This window comes from Moschus berezovskii, chromosome 10 (genome assembly GCF_049115385.1).
Source record: "Moschus berezovskii isolate FMDL1 chromosome 10, NW_MosBer_1.0, whole genome shotgun sequence".
Classification (NCBI taxonomy): domain Eukaryota; kingdom Metazoa; phylum Chordata; class Mammalia; order Artiodactyla; family Moschidae; genus Moschus; species Moschus berezovskii.
Genome location: NC_142469.1, coordinates 89,093,434 through 89,108,484, shown reverse-complemented (window position 1 = coordinate 89,108,484; position 15,051 = coordinate 89,093,434). Strand labels below are relative to the sequence as shown.

General features: G+C 35.1%; 1 protein-coding gene across 10 annotated transcripts in view; it reads right to left on the bottom strand.

Annotated features, from left to right (window-relative positions):
• Nucleotides 1-15,051, bottom strand: part of UTRN (utrophin) — a 567,941-nt gene that overhangs the window by 337,403 nt on the left and 215,487 nt on the right. For all 10 annotated transcript variants that reach the window (XM_055433618.2, XM_055433617.2, XM_055433621.2 and 7 more), the window contains 4 exons: nt 11,746-11,916; nt 7,047-7,226; nt 4,607-4,735; nt 2,025-2,195 (listed from right to left, as the gene is read on the bottom strand). In XM_055433618.2, the coding sequence (XP_055289593.2) occupies nt 2,025-2,195; nt 4,607-4,735; nt 7,047-7,226; nt 11,746-11,916 (651 nt within the window). The remainder of the gene's footprint in view (nt 1-2,024; nt 2,196-4,606; nt 4,736-7,046; nt 7,227-11,745; nt 11,917-15,051) is intronic.

Genomic DNA, 15,051 nt, shown 5'->3' with positions numbered 1-15,051 from the left:
TTTTACCAACTCGGGAGTCTCTGATTACCACGTTCTCCAAACTCCAGCCACAGATGTGAAGTAGTGTGCAAGTGACCCTGACTGCCTGGAGTATATGAGGAGCACTCTAGGACCACAAACAAACACGTCAGGAAACAGTGCCATGATGCAGAAGCCACCCCTGCCTTGGCCACAGAGAGGAAGAAAGACCACCTCCTAACACAGGAACATCACAAAGAATGACTCCCAATTAATGTTCTCCAGTACAGGGCCCCCTGGACTGTCATACCCAAACTTCAAAAAAGTATATCTTTCTCAACGCAGTACTTTCAGACAATATCTATATAGAAATAGTTTATATGCTGCTGCTGCTAAGTCACTTCAGTTGTTTCCGACTCTGTGTGACCCCACAGACAGAAGCCCACGTGCCTAAAATCAATGTGTGTGCATGCTCAGTCGCTTCAGTCATGTTTGACTCTTCATGACCCCATGGACTGCAGCCCACCAGGCTCCTCGGTCCATGGGATTCTGCAGGCCAGAATACTGTAGTGGGTTGCCATGCCCTGTCTCCAGAAGATCTTCCCAAACCAGGGATCAAACCCATGTCACCTAAACCTCCTGCAATGCAGGCAAATTCTTTACCAGTGAGTCACTGGAGAAGTCCAAAATCAATGTAACAACTTTAATAAAATAAAATGCAGGAAAACTGGCAGTGTTGACTGAACATAGGGAAGCTAGCAACCTCTCTGGAAAAATCTATTTAACAGCATTTATATATACAACTTTCACAACAATTTCAAGGAATCTACGAAGTGATCCTAAGGGCATATTAAGAGACAAGCAAAAAGACACACATAAGAGAGTTTTAACAAGACAATATTTATAAAAGCACAATAAAAGTGGAAAACTGACTTAAAAACCACAACAGATCATATAATTGAATAGCTGTTAAAAACCTTGTCAAAGGAGAACACACAAAACAATATAAAAATTTTGATACTTTAATATCATATACATATAAGAATAGAAATACATGCCAAAATGTTAACAGAAATTATTTATGGGAAAAATAATCATTTTCTTCATACTTTCTTTCAATCTGCCTCCTATGTTTCCTATAGTACTCTTTTATATTTGTAGAAAAATCTCCCGTAGAGCTACTGAAAAGACTAAATAACTAAGATTAGGTCACAAGGTAAGGAAGGCAAGAGTTAAAGCAAGATTTTTGTTTGTTTTCTTTAAATTGCAAATAATCTAAATATATTCTTAGGCTATGAAAGATAGTTTGGCCTACTATATGAGATATTTGGGGATTCCCTCATGGCTCAGTGGTAAGAATCTGCCTGCAAATGCAGGAGACCCAGGTTTGATTCCTGGAGCAGGATGATCCCCTGTAGAAGGAACTGGTAACCCATTCTGGTATCCTTACCTGGGAAATCCCATGGACAGAGGTGCCTGGTGGGCTGTAGTCCATGGGGTTGCAAAGAGCCAGAGAGGACTTAGCGACTAAACGACAACAACGTCAGATATTTCAAAACAAAGCAAAGTTACTTCCTACAAAAATGAGGACCCTTCCTCTTAGATAATTTCAATACTTGAAACCTTTTCTCAAATGGGTTATTTTCTTTAATACTAATTTCTTAGATTCTCTCCTTCATTTGCACAATCATAAATAAGAACAAGTGCTCCAATCAAAGAAAAGTGATAAAACCATTTTCGTTTAATTTTTTGTTGTATATACCATATAACTCAGGCTTCCCAGGTGACACTAGCAGTAAAGAACCTGCTTGCCAATACAGGTAGATGTAAGAGACGTGGGTTCAATCCCTGGGTGGGGAAGATCCCCTAGAGAAAGGCATGGCAACCCATTCCAGTATTCTTGCCTGGAGAAGCCCATAGACAGAGGAGGCTGGCGGGTTACATTCCACAGGGTCGCAAAGAGTCAGACACAACTGAAGCAACTTAGCACTAGTATCATATAACTATCTACCATTCAGCCACATACGTATAAGAAAATAGTTTTATATAAAAACATAACTACTTACTTTGGCGCTTCTGATGTGTTGAGAGACCTTTTCAAAATTTCTGTTCAATTCAGCTAATTTTGGTTCTACAAGCTCCCGGCTTGAGCCTCCACGTGCACTCATCAAAACAACAGCTTGATCTCGAACATTTTGTACTTGGAGGTTGACATCATCCATCTCAGACAGTAAACGCTAATTGTAAGAAAGCACGAAATTATCACAAGGGAAAAATCAAAACCAAACATGGGTGCAGTGCTAACTGGGAAGCAAAGGGAGCTTAAACAAATGTCTGAGATTACTACTAAGAGATTTCAGTACCATCAATTTGAATAAGAGCTGTCCATATATTTAAAGAGAGAGAGACGCATTCATGCTATACGGGAAGCATTTTAAACTACTCCCAGTTTATATAAAACTTTATAACTGAATAGTTTATAAGATTTTTGTGTCATTTCTTCAACCATCTTATTCTAAGAGTTGTAAAGCTTCTTGAGGCTGATAAAAGATTAAGTAGCAAGGAACAGACTTTAACTTCTTTTCCCCCTAGAAATCTTGTTTACCACCATCCCCCTTTCCTTGGTGAAGATAAACTGATTTGGAAGGGAGTTGAATATTACCATTTAGTTTTTAACTAAAATGTACAACAACATTACACAGTTTCCTCTGGCTAATTTCATAATAACCATTAAATTCATTTTCAGGCCTAAGAAAGGGATGCAAATACCTGCCTCAATTCCTACTTCATTCCTAAGTTTTTGAAGAGTGCTGGAATTCTCTCAGGAGTATGGCTATGAGTACATTTTGAGTGAAGTACTAGCTTATCTGTATGTATCTATAAATTCTGCAGATGTTTTCCTGGTGATTTACAAGAATGAAGGATACCACAAGGCACTCAATGATCTAAGACATGGAGCCTAATCCACTGTTCTGAAGAATCTGTGCTTACTTGTTATGGTGACTGAGAGAAAATAAGTAGTTTGAGGAAGTAGTTTTTAAATTAGTGTATGTAGATAGAAACAGGAGAACATCAGCTTAACTATGGAACTTTTAGAATGTGTTCTCTTGCATCTAAATCTGATTGTCATATTAAAAAATAAAAAAACAACCAGCCACTGCTTGCCTCAAATTTTGCTAGTTGTGTGGAGATTCTTGAAATTCTCTTTAAGAAAAATCAAGCAGAAAGAAATAAACACTTTGCAGATAGGTCTTGACTTTCATGAAAAATTGTCTAAAGGTTATGTTAAACATGTTAGTGATTTAATAAATGTAATAAATTCACTAAAAGTGTAGTCCTGGAAATAAGGAAAATGTAGTGAAAAAAGGAAACTATCTCATTCTTTAAAGGTTTTATAGATGCATAATTAAACACTCTAAAATGGTTTTGTTTCATATGAACCACATGGTGTGAAAAAGCTCTGTAACGTCTACTGATAGTGAAGTCTCTCAGTCGTGTTCGACTCTTTGCAACCCCGTGAACTGTAGCCTACCAGGTTCCTCCATCCATGGGATTTTCCAAGCAAGAGTACTGGAGTGGCTTGCCATTTCCTTCTCCAGGGGATCTTCCCGACCCAGGGATCAAACCCAGGTCTCCTGCATTGTAGGCAGATGTAAAGGACCTGAAATAATTGTTATTTTGCTGGCAACAGATACATTCTTTATTATTTGCAGGTTCCTCATCAAAACTTTAATTATGCAGTGTTTCCTGTCATCAATAAACAATGTGAAGGGGAAAAAAAGATTCATTCAGTGATGTCTGCAAAATGTTGCGAGAGTATATTTGTAACCCAGAATTCAACTGTTCTTCCATGTCTGATGTGTCAGAGAGTTCCAAAGAAGTATTGGTGGGGCCTGAGTAGTAGATAGAAAAGATTTCCCGGGGGAATTCTTAAAAGTTAGGTCTGACCTTCAACTTTGAAACAAAATGCAAAAACACAAGAAAGCATAAGGGCTACTCTTGGCACTTTTCTGAAACTCTGGGCTCCCCAAGACAACAATTTCTTCTTTGCTTATCACCAGTGAGTAAGGGTATCAAGGAGCTGGGCAAAGTGAAGAAGTCTTCCATACTGCACTTGTGAAAATGTGTACTATCTTTTTTTTTCACAGCTGATCCCTCTGGAAAGCTGGGTCAGTGGGGAATATGCACTAAGAAATGAAAGCCAAATACTCATTATGAAGTCAGTTCTGCTCCAACTTTCTGCAGTGCCACCAAATTTTGCAAGTCATGAAAAAAATAACTAAGAATGCATTTCTGCTGTTAACTAATGATGCAGCATTCAGTTCTGCAGCATGACAAAATGAAGAAGTATCTTCTGTTTTCCTAGCTCATTACATTTCAATGGACAAATTATGTTAACCATCCCACAATGTGGCACTTTTAGATGCCAATTCTTATCTAAGAGGAATGGAACAAAAATTTATCTAAGACAAAAACCAAAAAAAAAAAACCAAAAAGACTCATTCTGTTTGTCCCACCAACATAAAAGTTAATAAATCTACTGCCCGAGAAGCACATGTGTACAAGTAACTTGGAGTATTCCTCAAGAGAAAGGTGACAGCAAAACCTTCCATTCTCAGAAGTGTTACTGATCCTCTATGTCTGCTACCTTTACAATTTCTTCTCGTTTGCTTGCTGGCTTTTTTTCGATCTCATCCAATAGTGCTTCAGCTTGATAAAGCCAGGTGCTTATGTGAGCAACATTTCCATCAAATATTTCCAACTGGTTCTGATGGTTCTAGAAAGGAATTAATAAAACACTGATACAATCTTATGAAATAATTAAGACAATAATCTTCGAAGACATTTAAAAGGTCTTCAAAGACCTAAGTAATACTGAATTTCAATAAGAACTTCTACCTTCCTGCATAGCTCTTCCCCAATGGATAAATCTCATTCCAAAAAATGCACAGCTGTAAAAGTGAAAGTGTTAGTCACTCATCCGTGTCCGACTCTGAAGTCCCATGGACTGTAGCCTGCCAGGCTCCTCTGTCCACGGAATTCTCCAGGCAAGAATACTGGAGTGGGTAGCCATTCGCTTCTCCAGGGGATCTTCCCAACCCAGGGATCAAACCTGGGTCTCCCACATTGCCAGCAGATTCTTTACTGTCTGAGCCACCAGGGAAGCACAACTGTGGTTGAGTACTTTTTCATTTTAATTTAGACCTCAACACAATGAAAAATTGAAGAATAAAGGGCGAAAAGTTCCTTTATAAATTTCATTTTATTTTAATCCTTATTTCTCAATAATCTTATTGGCCCTGCCTTGATCATATTAGTTAAGAACTCATTTAAGGCAGCAGCAGCATTGAAGGAAGTACTAGAAAAAAGCAATTCAAATATGGTTGAACAAGATTCTGCCTACTCAAAACTTGAGTGCTTGAGTCAGGGCCCATGGCTTTTCATCTCAGTACCATCAGCACTTAACATGACACTTGGCATAGACCTCAGTGATATTTCCTGAAACATGATATAAAATGTGATTGAGAGTTAAATTTGAAAACAGAAGCAAACACTTAAGCCAGTTAAAACAGGGCAGAATTCCTGAGGCAAGAGCAAGAATTTAGAATTTGATCAAAAAGAGTGCAGAAGGCTTATGATGAAATTAACAACTTTTAGGAAATATATTTTATAGGATGAAGGAAGTTTAAAAATAAGCAAATTATTAATCTGTAATATGAAAAAAAAATCATTGAAAAGTAAAATGAGAATAGATGACATAAGGAAAGTTTTGACAGTGGTCTGGATTCTAATTAAGAAGAATTGATAAACATCAGATCAAAGCAGGTAAATCAAGTGTTCTAATAGAAATAGAAAGATATTATTTGAAAGGAGAATTTAGAACATACAAACTTCAGAAGACAGAAGTAAGGACCAGGAGAATGTGGAATAAAACTAGTTACAATAAAAATGAATATATAAAGTAGTTAAACATATTCTATGAGCCAAGATTTCATATTTGTTATTCAACACTTAACAACTTTGTTAGATACATTCTTTTAAATCCATTTTATATATAAGGAAATTAAAACAGTGAAATTAAGTAATTTACACATGGTATGAAGATAGTAAGTTGTATATGAACTCTGAATATGAATCTGACAGGTCAAGACGTAAGCCCACCAACTTCAATGCCCTACACCTTCTGATGGATTTCAATAAATATTGAAACACATGATAATTTATTCTTCTCTGTTTTACCCATTACCCAGTAATTCTATGAATTTGGAAAAAGTCTTATCTCAGATATCTGAACAAACAATAATTTATAGATGAGAACTCTTTTTAAGGGAGGAAATGGTAATGCTGCCATATAGAATTCGTTGTTAGTATTAATATAAGAAAAACAGAAAACATTATGAAAGTAGAGGGTCACTATTTTCATGAAATACTAATTACCTGTTTAGTGGCATAACCAAAGATTAATAGCATATAACATTTAACAATTACCATAATATCATAATAATATCTAAAATTGATTGCTTTTAGTTATATAAGAGCCATACATGTTTTATACTATATAATCACAAAAACTGTATGAGGTAAAAATTATAGTAATGTCCATTTTACATATGAGAAAACTGAGATTTAGAGAATGCTTAATTTAAGTAACTTGACAAAGGTCCTCCAGTTTATAGTCAAAACTTTAACTTGGGCTATCCAATATTAAACCTGTGCCCTTAACTAGTACACCAATTTTAGAACATTAAAAACATTAAATATATAGTCTGTAATAGTATGAAAATTAAATACAATATTAAGTCATTTAAAATGTAGCAAATAAGTTACATTTAGTAAGATGTTCAAGTACATACTTCTATGTATATCACAAATGGTTTATTACTTAATAGAAATGAAATACTTTGAACTCTTTCTAGTTATTATCTTTCCAAAGGAAAGATAAAATGCACTCTAAATGAAATTAATTCACAAGCAAAACATTATTGTGACAAACAAAATACGGTTTGGAATTCCAATCAAAGCTGTGTTCGTTTTTACGTTATTTATGGGAGAAACGAGTTCACCGTGAACTTCCTCCTGAAACTCACCATCAAGGTGCTGCACCAATCCTCAGTCCAGGTGCGTACCCGGCTCCACCCAGCGTTAAGGACACAGAGCTTCTCCTCTAACACAGCCTCACTGCCCTCAATAAGGTTCTGCAGGGCAGCACTACTCTCTGTGATGGCATTTAAATCAGCTTTCCTTTTTTCCAGATCCTTCAGAATATTCTAGAAAATAAAAATCCCAAGACCCACTTGATCTTTCAGAACATTATAAAAGTTTACAAAACCTTCATTTTTAAAATATTTTTCTTCCATACATATACGACTCCCTAGATTGCTTACACACGTCGAAACTGCACAAGATTCCACAACTTGCTAACATGAGAGCTTTTAAGTTTCAAATAAAAAATTAAACATGTAATTACACAAATACCAAAGAATGTAACAATGGTAGATGTGGAAAGGTAATTATTTCATTTATTTTTTAAGTATAAACTTAATTTATTACACACCAACAATTATCTGCATCATAACTTTAGATATAAAGGATCAATTTCATTTTCAGTAACTACAAGCGGGCAAAGCAGGACTACCCCAGAACTCAAAATTCTAAAATATTCATAGTGAATTTATCTCCTTGACTACTACAGGAAACAACTGATGTGCACTATATTTATTTGCAAGGACTACAACCTCACACGAAGAACCGACTCATTTGAAAAGACCCTGATGCTGGGAAAGATTGAAGGCAGGAGGAGAAGGGGATGACAGAGGATGAGATGGTTGGACGGCATCACCAACTCAATGGACATGAGTCTGGGTAAACTCCGGGAGCTGGTGATGGACACGGAGGCCTGGCGTGCTGCAGTCCACAGTGTTGCAAAGAGTCGGACATAGCTGAGTGACTGAACTGAACAACCCTGTAACTAGGTAACTTAACATATAGTCTGTTTACAAACATTACAAAAAATATTTCATCTTAAGTACATCACAGAAGAATTAGCACATCTAAGCTTTGGTTCTTCAATTGTCATATCATGTAAAGGTAATACTCTGGATGGTATTATGATAACTTGATTCTCACGTTTATAAGTTTGACCAGAGAATGATAAAGAAAATGTTGGGTTCCAAAATTAAAACTGCAAAGTTCTTTCAATCAAAAAGTAGCATGCACATATCTACCCTACTGCTGATGTACCTTTTTAGAATAATATTTAAACAAATCATTTCAAGGAGCTGAAGTCCACATTCAGTCTCACATCATTCAATCAAATTTTGAAAGATAAAAATCGCAACTGAGTCAAGATGTAAGACTCATTTGGCCTCATTAATTACTGGTATATTTATAAAGACATCAAAATACTTCTCTCAAGTAAGTGTTCTTCTCCAGCAAGGAGGGGAAAGAAACAGAAAAACAGAATGCCCACAGCCATGCTCTCTGCAGTTATTAACTTTCTACATTCCTTCAGTGGCTATGGACTGACTGGCTACAATAGTCTTTAAAAACTATAAGAAATAATTACATGCAACTAAATTTAAACAGTACACAAAATATGCTAATAGATTTTATTGTAAAGAAAATGGCTACATTGAAAATGCTGATTTTTAAGCTATGGAATAAAAACATTAAGTTCTGGAATGAAGATGCTATTTAAATTTTGCATTGGAAAATAATTTTACATAATTTTATAGTGGTGGAAATATACTGAAGAGTTCTGAAATATGCATGGTTCTTAAATCTGACAATACAACATTGAAAAAAATGGGTGATTATGTTACATACTGATGTTTCATTTGGTTTACTCTAATGATGTGAATGTACTGTGAATTTGTGATTTGTATATACCACCTTCATTATTTCAGATCTGAAATAAGATTAAGTGGGAATTTAAGAGTGAACAGTTCCAGAAGAAATAAACATCATTACTTACTGTCTTTGCCTTAAAAACGATGAGTATCAACTGAAAAACTAACTGAATTTATGTGAGTGCACAAAGATGATTAAAAAATTAAATATGCAAAAATTGATATTGCCTGTGTATCAGCTATAAGAAATTAGTTTAAAATAAAAAGCATACTTTTTACATACCAATAAAATAAATATAAGGAATAAACTTATTGGCATATATGCATAATGTTTACAAAGCATTATGTAGAGAGGGAATTTGGAGAGGAAATGAGACATTTACATGTTACTCAAGAGACTTAATTTAGTAAAGATGTCAATTCCTCTCAAAACAAATTTATAAATTTAAGGCAATTCAAACCAAAGTTTCTAAAAGAATTTTTTTAAGAATATAAGAGTAATAATTTTAAAATTCATATGAGTATATACCAAAGAAGGAACATAAAGTCAGGAAATCCTGTCATTAACTCCATGCTGAAGTATATTATAGAACCACATATTAAATAGTTGAACTTTTCAGAGGGACAGATCAGCAAAGCAGAAAATAAAGCAAAGTAACAGACAAAAAGAATACATGGAATTGAGCAGGTCAAATCAGTGAGGAAAGGATAATTACTCAACAAATAGTGCTGAGATAACTAGCAAACTATTTGGGGAAAAAAGGGTTAGAGCCTTACCTCATTACACACACCAAACTAAATTCCAGAAAGATTAAAGTATTAAAGGTAAAAAAGATGAAACTATAAAAGAGCTAGAAGAGAATATAAGTAAATAATTATGTAATTTTGTTGTAAAGTTGGCCTTTCTAAACACTAAAGGCAGAAATAATTAGGGGAAAAAAAGATTTTATTCTTTAAAAAATGTATAATCTTTTAAAAATATACAGAATAGAAAGGAAACTAGAGTGGCAAAAATTGCATCAATACATAATATATTAAGCTTAATAATTGTAACAGGTAAAGATCTCCAAATTACAATTTCAAATGGAGACAGAAGCTACAAATGGCCTATATGCTAAAGGAAAATGTTCTAATTAAATAACCAAGACATGTTATTTGCCTACCATTGTCCAAAGTTTAGTTAAAACAGGCAAGTAGGAATTCTCACTCACAGCTGTTGGGTAAAACATTTCTGAAGGACAATTTCATAACCAGTATAGACTTTAAAATGGATACATCCCTTGACCCAATATTTTTAGAGCTAAGAATTTATCCTCACGTAATTAATTACAAATATATGCTAAGATTTAACCACAAGTATACTCATCACAGCAGTTTTTACAATAGTGAAAATTAAATGGCCATGAATGGAGGAATGGGACAATAAGAAATAAAATATACAATGAAATACTATCAATCTCCAATGTGTGACACAAAACACTTGTAGATAAAAGAAAATATTAAAGATATAACCTGCTTTTCAAAAAGGTAATGAAACACTAGATATAATTCTTTTTAAAATATACGCTTGTGACTGCATGTCTACATGGGCCTACAAAAAAACTTGAAATGATAACAGGGTATTCTTTGAACGAAGATCATTTTTGCTCCTGTCTCTTTTTTGGTATTATACTAAGCAAATATCATTCAATTAGCTTATAGGACTCGTGGGACTAAAAATAATAATGACTTTCAAGGTGTATTGTAGAAAAAATATAATATTTCCTTGAAAAACTTTAATTAAAAAAATATATAGTTTAGCACCTTTGGTTGTCATTCATCCACTGTAACCCATGAACTCCAGTGTTTTTCCCTTCCTTCATATATCCCTTTTACTCCACACAGCCCACAGCAATTATACATTCCATGAGCTATTAGAGAACATTCTTTCTAGTGACTAATATCTTGAGTTTCTTACAACAGCTAACTCCAAAGAGCATTCAAATTAAGGAATTGTATCACCCCACGACCTCAGAGCACCTCCCTCTTCACACCCCAAAAGTCGACACCTGTAGAAGTCAAAACTGATACCTGGGGTTTTATATAAAGCTGTCACAGTACTGATCATTTATTTTCAGCATTTATCTCTTGTATACATGCTTCTTAGAAAATCAATTGAAAAAAAGAGAATGCCTTGGTTAAAAAAAAAGAAAAACTACTTTGTGTTTCATTCAATTCTTTGTCCACCTCAAAAGAGACAACTGACAAATCAACTCTCTAATCTATGCAATTTCTAAGTAAATGTAGGACTAGAGAAAATTCTTTGATCTTTTATTGATTTTTTTTTTTAATTCTGTTTCTCTGCTCTCTACAGCTTGCAATAGAAAGATTAGTCACTGGTGCAAAACTTACTATAGAAGAATTAATAAACTCAGCACAATACTTTTTGAAGAATGAATACTCAAAAAATGTCACTGATTTTGAAGGTGATAGTTATACTGTATAATGACTACAAAGGCCTTGTTGATGAGCCATGTGAGTTTCACTCTTTCAGAATCAAGATAAAAATATCTTCTGGGGAATTCCTTTCCAGTTGTTTGGACTCTACACTTTCACTGTCAAGGACCCAGGTTCAATCCCTGGTGGGGAATGAAGATCCCACAAGCTGAGAGGTGTGGCCAAAATCAGTCAATAAATCTTTCCCCTATCTTAATATACATATATGTACATATTACATATATATGTGTACATATGCATGTGTGTGTGTGTCTTCTGAAGTTAGTTGCTTTTAAAATATTCTTATTCTTTTTTAGGACAGAGATGTGGAAAAAAGACTGGAAAAAGGAAAAGACGACATTGAGTATGAAATGGAGACAAATGACATATACCCAGATTTCTCTGATCAAAATGCCACAGATTACACCAATAATCTTCGTGGTTCACCTCAACTACAACTTACTTTAGCCCAGGAAATTTCTGTATCCAAATCACCAAGCAAAGTTTCTGAAGTGGATTTCTGTACCAATTCTGTTTCGGTAACAGAAAGCCATTCAGAGAGAGAAGCAGCCTCTTTCTTCATTTTCCGAGCCAACTGGGATGCTCTTTCCAGATCCTGTTTTCCCTCTGTCACCTTAAAAAAAAGCACGAGAGAGATGAATATGGGTGGAAACAAATGTGAACTAAAGATCCACACAGATTCATAGTTAACCCCCAAGACATACCTAACCTTTATCTCTGAAACCTAGAATCACTCCATTCTTGCATTTCTGCAGGAAGAAATGCAATATACTGTAGTGGCTAAGTGTCAGGCAACCCTGTTCTACCACTTAACTTCCTAAGTGACCCTGGTAGAGATATAGCCCTCAGAAGGTTGTTATGAGTTTTTAATGAGGAAAACATATACACAAAGGTCTTGCCCCAGTCCCTTCAAGAAGGAATATCATCTTTCATCATTTTGAGCAGAAGATGTCTTAAAATCCTCTCAAAGAGGGATTCTGTTTAAAAAACAAACACACATCAACCTGAGGGAGAAATAGCAAGATTTTTTACAATCAGACGTTTCACAATTAACTGCTTAATTTAAAATACATTAAATGGCTACGGAATACAAACTTTTATTACTATTTTGTTCTTACTGTTGTTGATAGAAAGCAAAATGAACTTAACTGACATTTCCCAGCCTCTCGTATTATACTAATGAATCTACACATGTTACACAATAAACCCCTGTGATCAGCACTATTGTTTCCACTTAACAGAACAGGACAGTGAAGCTTAAAAAGGGTAAGGCCATGAGCAGAGCGGCATGATCATGAGACTGAGCCTGGTCTGACCACTGGCATTGCACGATGGTACATTCGGACTAAAATGATTCACAACCTAATGCTGAGCTGACACTTCAAAGGATGTCAAACACAATATATACACGAAAACATGTTCCTCCTTTTATGAGCTTGCATGTATAGACAATAATATTATAAGTAATAGAGTGAAATGTCATGTATGGGATGAAATTTTTTAGATGATATAAAATAATATAAACTTTCTTAGACATAGAAATCAAATTTTCTTAGTAAGTAAAATGGGATTGCATTTTTTACTCATCCTATAAGTTTATTTTTACTCTTGCATGTCTCAAAGATTGATTATTATTCAATTCCTTCTTAAAAGTGAAATTTTTTTCCTATGGAGTTTAATTACAATTTATGACTCTAAATTAATAGCACCTCAAGGCAGACTTCAGGAGAAAAATATTTGATTATATTAAAAGATATTATGATACTTATCTGACTGACAAGCCCAGGCAACTATACAACCATCATAAAACTTAATGCTACCAAAGATTTTGGTATACCAGGAAGAAAATAATTTACAGTTCAGCTCATAACAATTTACACTCTCTTCAGCTGATCTAATCAATACATTTTAAGATGTACTGCATATTAAATTAAGCAGGGTCAAGTTGTAACTCTTTTACCTAATCATTTATCCCTTCTCTCTCCTGGATATGCAAACATTCCTTCCCAATAGGATCATTCCCACCAAGGATGAAACATATTCAAGCATGTCTGTCTATCTCTCTCTCTCACACACACACACACACACACAAAAATTTCCTCCTTTGGCCCCCTCTTCCCTCCCTCTCTCCTACCTTTCCCATACAAATTCTCAAAACCATTTGTCATCCCCCATACAGTGTTCAAGCCATGACAGTCTGGCTTCTACCTCCACCATTCCACAGAAATCATCTTTGCTAAGCTCAGTGACGACCCCAATGGCAAAAATCTAATGTATGCTTTTAAGTGGATGCCTTGTTTTTAATATTTCAGTAATATTCCAAACAAAAATCTACACTCATTCTCCAAATACCCTCCTTCCTTCAGCTTCCCAGACCAAGCACGTTCCTGGTATACTACCACTTCTTACCACTGTTTTATATGTAGTTTCTTATGCATATAAAATATATGGTAGCACAATGTGCATTTTTAAGGTGTATACTGTAACCATTTTATGCACATATACATTGTGAAATGAGTACCACAGTTAATTAACATATCCATCATTACATAGTTACCTGTTTCTGTGGTAGATCTTAAGTAGATCTTAAGATCTACTTTCTTAGCAGGTGTCAAGTTTGCAGTTATGGAAAACAACATGGAAGGCCCTCAAAAAATTTAAAAAAGAACTACTACTATATCATTCAGCAATCCTACTCCTGGTATACAACAAAGGAAATGAAATCATTATTTTAAGGAGATATCTGCATTCCCATATTCACTGCAGCATTATTCACAATAGCCACTGATAAATACATTTATTTATCAGATAAAGAAATGTGGTATACATACACACACACATACATACATACATATTTTAGTCTATTTTACAAGCTCACCTTCTTCAAATATCCTCCTAAGTGATGTAATCCCTCAAAACTTACTTAATTCAGGACCTTTTCTTTTTTCACTATTGATATATCCTCTCCCTAGGCAATGTCATCATCACTGAAAATTTTAATTATCACCTCTATGCATATGACTCATAAAATTTATATCTTCATCTCAGATATATTCTCCAGACTTGAATAACTGTGTGAATATCTGACATACACAATTAACTCTCGCAAAGACACTTAAAATGTCAACATATCCAATACATGTTTATGATTTTTCACGCTTCTGCCTTTAGGTATCCCATCCCAATGATGGCACCATGATCTTCCACATAATCAAGCCAGAAACCCAGGAGTCTCCTTCATCTCTCTCCCGCATCTCTACATCAAATACTCTACGAATTCCTGCTCACTTTCCATCCTAAATGTCTATTAAAAAACTCTGTTCATACTATCTCCAATGTTCCACCCTAGTTCAAAACACCATCATTTCTCGCTAAGAGCATGACAATGACGTCCTAACTGGTCTTCTTACATCCATGCTTGCCTGTCTGCAATGCACCCTCCAAACTGCACTGAGTGACCTTTTAGAAAAACATATCTGAGCATGTTCTCTCCCTGCTAAAGCCTGGCAATAACTGCTCATTACTCCAGAGACAGTGATTAAAATCTTTATCACAAACTCGAAGACACCGGTAGGATCCAGTATCACCACATCTGTCCAACACCTTGTTCCCACACTTATTCTCTCTGCTTTAGCCACACAAATGTACCACGCTGCCTCTTGTCACAGACCTTTATACATGATGTTCCATCAGCCTCAAAAATTCTTCCACTGATTTCACCCTGGCTACTACGACTCATCCTTCGGAT